Here is a 6,600-nt window from a genome sequence, read left to right on the forward strand (position 1 = left end):
AGCTGGAACTACAGGTGCGCGCTACCGCGCCCGGCTGATTTTTTGATTTGTTGTAGAGACAAAGTCTCGCCAATTTTCCCGGGTTGGTCTCGAACCCGCGGGCTCAGGCAATCCACTCGCCTCGGCCTCCCAAAGTGCTGGGATTACAGGCTGAGCCACCGAGCCCGGCTCAGCATCTCTCTTAGCTTGGGCGGGAAGGAACATCCACTGACAACCCCTCTCTTCCTTCTCAGGGGTCCAGTCTGGGCAGGAATCACGTGGAGCAGCTGCTGCGCTGCCTCGGGGCGCACATCCACACTCCCAACCGCCGGCAGCTGGCCCAGGAGCTGCGGACGCTGCAAGGACGGCTGCAGGCCCAGGGTCTTGGGGCTACACTTCTGCACGGACCGCTCTTCGCCTTCCCGGATGCGGTGAGGGAGCTTTCTTGTAGTTAGGGCTGCCCAAGAGCAGAGAGTGAGCTCCCTGTGCCTGGGTACGTGCAAGAACTCCATGTCCCAAGATTCTGTGTCTCCTCCGTGAAGACAGAGCAGTCAGGAAAGGGACATCTACCCAGTCCTGGCTTCCCAGCCCCCTCTTGACCCCAAGCCTGCCCCCCCACTTGCCTCCCACCATAAGACTTTCTAGGCCTTTCCAACTGAAGCCCCACCTCTAGTTGAGGCGCAGCAGTCTCAGCGGCGTCTTCCCTCCCTCTCCAGGTGAAGCGGATCCTCCGCAGGCGCCAGATCCGCCCACACTGGATGTTCGTGCTGGACTCGCTGCTCAGCCGCGCTGTGCGGGCAGCCCTGGCTGTGCTGGGCCCCGGTAGGATAGGGTGTGGAGCTGCCGGCCTGCCTGCCAGCAAGGGTGTGGCCCTCGTGGGGCGTGGCAAACACTGAATGGGGCTGGTAGGGGGCGTGGCAGGCAGGGCCAGGCTCCACCGGGCGGGCAGGAGCCGGTGGAGGTGTGACTAAGTGGATGTTTCCCAGTTTGGCACTGCCTGGTCCCTGCCCAGAGCCTGGCACCCTCTACCCGCACTCCTTGTTGGGGTACCCCAAGTGGGCATTCTCGCCCTGCCTGAGCTCACCCCACTCTGATCGCAGAGGTGGAGAAGGAGGCAGTCTCCTCCAAGTCAGAGGAGCTGAGTCAAGAAGTGGAGACTCAGCAGCAGCAGCAGCAGCAGCAGGAGACCCTGGTCCAGCAGAGTGTGCTCCCTGCAGAACCTGAGCAGAGCCCCCCGCCTCTGATGGTGCGGATGAGCCTCTTGCGAGCGGAGACTGATCGGTAATGCCCCGCGGAATCACCCACAGCCTCTGCTGGGCTTCAGCCCACTCCCCACTGGCCACTCTGTTCTTCTCTTCTGCCCTCCAACAGGCTTCGAGAAGTTCTGGCCAAGAAGGAACAGGAGTGCCAGGTCCTGGTGCAACGGGCTCTCCAGCGGGTGAATGAGGAGGCCAGGACCTATGACCTGGTCTCAGAGCCCCCAGGTGAGCAGGCCGTGACTGGAGGACACTGGTGGTAGGGGTGATGCAGCTCCTAGCAGGAGGCACCCCTGGGCTCATCACCTGACTTCTCCTTGACAGCTGCTCTCTCCACAGACCAGGGCCTGGTGCAGTGGCTACAGGAACTAAGGGTGGATTCAGGCACCATCCAAACGGTGAGGGGAAGGGTGCTGGCTATCCCTGACCTCACCAGCCAAAAACTCCATCTCTGTCCATCTTTCAGCTCTTCTGGCTGTTCCCTCTGATTCAGAGAATCTCAATACTGGAAGAGCACTCAGTATCCTTCTGTTGTACAGATGAGAAAACCAGGAAGGCACCAGAAAGGGTGTCATCTGCCTTAGGATTCTGACAGGAGAACAGAGCTAGTACCTGGGTCTCTGAACACACCTTTCTGTCATTTTCTCTCTCCCCGTTTCTGTGGGTCTTTGTCCACAATCAGCTGCTGAACCATAGATTCACCCTCCATGTCCTGCTCACCTGTGCCACTCGAGATGACCTCCTCTACACCCGCATCAGGTATGTCCTGGTCCTTCAGGGGTGAGCTATGCATATGGTCCCAGGCTGGCCAGGTGCAGGCCTGCCCAGCTTCCTCCCTGGAAACCACAGGGGCAGAGAGGGTATTGGGAGAGCCCAGGGTCTTTTTCTGGCTGAGCCACATTGAGCCCACTACCCTCAGGGGAGGGATGGTATGCCGTATCTGGAGAGCCATCTTGGCACAGCGAGCAGGAGCCACACCAGTCATCCCTGGGTCCCGGGAGGCTGAATGAGGGCATCGGAGGCAAACTCAAGGATGGATGAATGGAGAAGGCAACAGCAGCTTCTGACACAGCTGCCCCAGCACCTGTGGCAACTGGAGGAGGCCAGGCTGTTGGAGGCCAGGGTAGGGCCCAGGCCTGGCCCCAGTGGAGAGAACCAGCTACGAGGCACCCGAACACACCAAGCACCGCCAAAGACGATTAAACAGAACACTTTTGTACCTTGTCCTGGCAATTTCGGAGATGTGTGTTTTGGGGAGTATCCTGAAAACAACCCCCTGAGGTCTTTTTTTTTGAGTTGGAGTCTCACTCTGTCACCCAGGCTGGAGTGCAGTGGCACGCTCACAGCCACTGCAGCCTCAACCTGCTGGGCTCAGGCGATCCTTCCGCCTCAGCCTTCCAAGTAGCTGGAACTATAGGCACACACCACCATGCCCCAGCTAGTTTTATTTACTGTAGAAATGAGTCCCTGGGCTCAGGCAATCCTTTCTCCTCCACCTCCCCAAATACTAGGATTACAGGCGTGAGCCACCACGCCCATCTGAGGTCTTTTTTTAATTATTAAATTTTGTGTTTTACAGACAGGATCTCCCTCTGTCACCCAGGCTGGAATACAGTGAGGCAATCATTGCTCACTGCAGCCTCAAACTCCTGGGCTCAAGCAATCTTCCTGCCTCAGCCCCTCCCTGAGCAACTGATACTACAGGTGCATGCCACCACAGTCAACTAATTTTTTCTTTTTTTTAAGTTGGAGTCTCTGTCGCCCAGGCTGGAGTGCAGTGACACGCTCACGGCCACCCCAGCGTCAACCTGCTGGGCTCCAGCAATCCTGCCTCAGCCTTCCAAGTAGCTGGAACTATAGAAGTGTGCTACCATGCCCAGCTAATTCTTTTTATATATTGTGGAGATGAGGTCTCACCAAGTTGCCTGGACTGATCTCGAACCCGTGGACTCAGGCAATCCACCGCCTCAGTCTCCCAAAGTGGGATTATGGGTGAGCCACTGAGCCAGGCCTTTTTTTTTTAGAAACAGGGTCCCCAGGCTGATCTTGAACTTAAGCCTCAAGCAATCACCCCATCTCAGCATCTCAAAGTGCTGGGATTATAACCTCTGCACCCCCTCCCCTGAGGTCTCTGTGTCAGAGTGTGAAGTTCTTAATCTGGCCCCTCTGGCTTCCCTCTTTCCTGCTTTTCCTTCTCTCTCCCCCAGCAGACACCAATCCCTTATTACCCTTAGAACAGACTTTATTGACTTTAGCCAAGGGCAGGCTCCAAGGTGGGGGTGCAGAGAGAAAGGCTTGGAAGGGCTATGTCCTGGGGGCCAGGTTGGTCCTGAGGGGTAGAAGCCCATCCACCCACTCACATGGCTGCTCCAGGAGGGCCTGCCACAGCCGCTTCTCCTCAGGTGTGGAATCCATCCAGGGCACCGGTAGCCCGTAGCTGCTGCCTGGATGTGGGTAGGCAGAGGTGGAGGACACGGTCACATTGGACACCTTAGGGCCCAAGAAACACCTGCCTGGTTCCAGATTATGCATGTGCCCAGTTACCCTCAGTTCTCAGTGGACACCAAAGCTCCAGCAAGGGCAGACGGGTGCCCAAGGCCACACAGTGAGCCCCCACTTCCCCTCAGGGCCCTGCCACACTTACCGGTGCCCAGGCTGAGGCGTGTGCCCCCGAGCTGGCGGCTGGTCAGGGCCCCATGGTCCCAGAGCGAGAGCTCAGCACAGGCCTGGCGCAGGTCAGCAGGCCCAAAGCCATCATAAACCATGGTGTGGTTGAACACTGGGCTGAGGCTGCGTCGCACCACCCTCGTACGCTGGCGGCTGGCCCGGCTGTCATCAGGCAACACGAAACTGAAGGGGAGGTGGGCTGGCATCAGACGACCACCCCCTCACATTCTCTAGAGTCAACCAGTCACCTAGTCCTATCCATTCTCCCTCACATATGTTCATGTCACCTAGTTCCTGCCTGAGACCTAGCCTCAAACACTCACTGCTCTGGAACCTTTGCACCAGCCTCCTCTCAGGTCTCCAGGCTTTAAAAGTAATCCAGCTGGGCTTGGTGGCTCAGCCTGTAATCCCAGCTTTGGGAGGCTGAGGTGAGTGGATTGCCTACAGGAAAAGGGTTCGAGACCCACGGGTAACTTGGTGAGACCTCATCTCTACAATAAATCAAAAAAATTAGCCGGGTGCGGTAGCGCACTCCTGTAGTTCCAGCTACTTGGAAGGCTGAGGCAGAAGGATCGCCGGAGCCCAGCAGGTCGAGGCTGCGGTGGCTGGGAGCAGCCACTGCACTCCAGTCTGGGTGACAGAGTGAGACTCCAACTCACAAAAAAAAAATAAATAAAAGCTACAAATCCTATTCACAGGACCCGAGTGATGTGTCAGAAATGCAATTCTGCTGCTCCCTGACTCAGTGACTTTCATTACCTCCCTGGTGCTCCCCACTCCCCAAGTAGTTTCCAAAGTTTTCAAAGCCTTGAAACCCTTTCTGCAAAATAAAATGTTGCTCAAAAGTACAATTCCTGAAATAAAAACAGAATGCCTCTGGTTGAATCAAGGTTGGGAACCCAGAACCCGATAGCCTACCTCTATTTCACTCAGGGCGGGACAGCATCTGGGAGGCGCCCCAGAGGTCCCTGGAAGCTTACTTTGAAAACCACTGAACTGCAAGTTCAGGAGCAGGCCCCACAACCTGGCCTTCCGTTCTCCATGGCCTCCCAGCCTCAGCTCTCCAACAACCCCTGTGGCCTCCCAGCCTCAGCTCTCCAACAAGGCCTGTAGGTGCCAGTCACCCAGGAGTGCAGTTCCTCAAAGGTGTTCTTAACTTTCCTGCGGCAGGCCTCTGCTCAGGCCGTCTTCACCTCTGCTCAGTGGTCAAAGCTCAGGCTGGGTGACCAAAGGCTGACTAGCAGGGGTGTGTGGAGGTTGGGAGCTCCACTGCAGGCAAAAGGAAGGGAAGCCGCCAGGGCCCGGCGCCTCTCACCACTGCACGTAAGTATCCAGGGATCCTGCGCGCAACGGTACGAGGTCCTGAGCTTCCTTCACCCAGAAGTGCAGCTCCCCGCTCTGGGGCAGTCCCGCGCCTGCGGATAACTCGGCTGAGGCCCGCTGCACCGACGGAGCACACGCCCTCGCCGGACAGGAGTCTCCCGCCTCCCAGGGTCCGTCCCACTGGGTCTCTTGCGGCGGTCACTCACCCTCGGAGCCGGGGGGGACGTACTTGAGCGACAGAGAGAGCTGCCCGCGGCTGGGAAGGTCGTCGGGAGAGGGCGGGACCTGCGAGAGATGGGCTTAGCAGCGCGACAGGAAAAGGGCCTCAAGGGAGTGGGGTCCCAGACGCCCGTGGGGTGTGGCTAGCGGGGAGGGCGGAGCCTCCAGAGAGAGGCCCTCGGGATCCTAGCGCCTCCACGGAAGGGCCGTGGCGAGCCAGACTGCGTGTGCGGAGGGGAGCTTCCGTCGAAGCAGGGGCGGAGGGGGCCGCGGAAAAGCCGGGTGGGGTGAGTGCGGGAGAGCCGTATGGCGGTTCTCCCCACGCGGCCCAGCTGCCTCACCCGGGGCTGCAGGGGGAGCCAGGTGTCCTCGGAGTCCCAGTCCCACGTGTCCAGGGGCACTTCGACTTCGCCCAGAAAGATGTTGCGACCCAGGCTTTCGCGGTGCCACGCGGACAGGCTCAGCACGCGGCCCCGGAGCTCGGCCTGCGCGACGGAGTACTGGGGACAGGAGGTGCGCTTTAGTGGGCGCCGCGGATGTCCCGGCGTCCGGGCTGCGCGAGGGTTGACGGGGGCGGGTCCTACCTCGCTCCTAGCGGGATGGAATCCTCGGGAGCCCCGAGGGGCGATAATGGGGGCCTGCACTACCACCGCGCCCACCGGGAGACGAGAACGCGTTAGTGGGGCGCGTCCCCGCCGATCCCCCGGCAGAATGAAAGGTTGTCGCGCCCGGCAAGGACGGTACCGCCTGCCCTGACACCTCGCCCGTAGGAAGGGGCGTCCTGTTCATTAATGGGAGTCCGCACCGTCGTCGCTGCCTCACCCGGAGGGTCTCGTTGAAGACCGGGTTCAGATTCCGTTTCTTCACGGCCGTCTTGCGCTTGCTCTGCTTGTCAGGGAGGAGGTAGCCTTTGACGTAGCTGGGAGGTGGGAACGGCGAGGTAAGGAGGGGCCCTCCCGAAGCCTTCTCCCCAGCCCCGGGGGCTCCCCCGGCCACCACCGGAACGCAGCGTCCCAGGTGCCAGCCCTCCGGCTAGGCGCTGTCCGGGAGTCATCTCACTCCCGGCGCCTCCCAGTAACGCCGTGGCCTCCGCTTAGAAGACGAGGAAACCGAGGCCAAGAAAAGCCGAGTGGCGGGCTGGGCGGTGAGAGCGGCT

At 59.6% G+C, this 6,600-nt stretch overlaps 2 protein-coding genes across 2 annotated transcripts in view; one reads left to right on the forward strand and one right to left on the reverse strand.

Annotated features, from left to right (window-relative positions):
• Positions 1 to 2,459, forward strand: part of MAP3K6 (mitogen-activated protein kinase kinase kinase 6) — a gene marked incomplete at its 5' end in the record, with an annotated part of 11,915 nt that extends 9,456 nt beyond the window's left edge. Inside the window, 7 exons of the mRNA XM_008060345.2 lie at positions 234 to 410; positions 696 to 801; positions 1,080 to 1,260; positions 1,351 to 1,463; positions 1,560 to 1,633; positions 1,918 to 1,994; positions 2,155 to 2,459. Of these exons, the coding sequence (XP_008058536.2) occupies positions 234 to 410; positions 696 to 801; positions 1,080 to 1,260; positions 1,351 to 1,463; positions 1,560 to 1,633; positions 1,918 to 1,994; positions 2,155 to 2,245 (819 nt within the window). The remainder of the gene's footprint in view (positions 1 to 233; positions 411 to 695; positions 802 to 1,079; positions 1,261 to 1,350; positions 1,464 to 1,559; positions 1,634 to 1,917; positions 1,995 to 2,154) is intronic.
• A 1,000-nt stretch (positions 2,460 to 3,459) lies between these two features.
• The window catches only part of SYTL1 (synaptotagmin like 1), an 8,425-nt gene continuing 5,284 nt past the window's right edge, over positions 3,460 to 6,600 (reverse strand). Inside the window, exons 10-15 of the mRNA XM_008060342.2 lie at positions 6,267 to 6,363; positions 5,786 to 5,944; positions 5,432 to 5,510; positions 5,218 to 5,317; positions 3,880 to 4,085; positions 3,460 to 3,679 (exon numbers count right to left, since the gene is read on the reverse strand). Coding sequence (XP_008058533.2) covers positions 3,540 to 3,679; positions 3,880 to 4,085; positions 5,218 to 5,317; positions 5,432 to 5,510; positions 5,786 to 5,944; positions 6,267 to 6,363 — 781 coding nt within the window. The 3' untranslated portion in view covers positions 3,460 to 3,539. The remainder of the gene's footprint in view (positions 3,680 to 3,879; positions 4,086 to 5,217; positions 5,318 to 5,431; positions 5,511 to 5,785; positions 5,945 to 6,266; positions 6,364 to 6,600) is intronic.

This window comes from Carlito syrichta, unplaced genomic scaffold (genome assembly GCF_000164805.1).
Source record: "Carlito syrichta isolate Samal-C Ts95f unplaced genomic scaffold, Tarsius_syrichta-2.0.1 Scaffold304598, whole genome shotgun sequence".
Taxonomy (NCBI): Eukaryota; Metazoa; Chordata; class Mammalia; order Primates; family Tarsiidae; genus Carlito; species Carlito syrichta.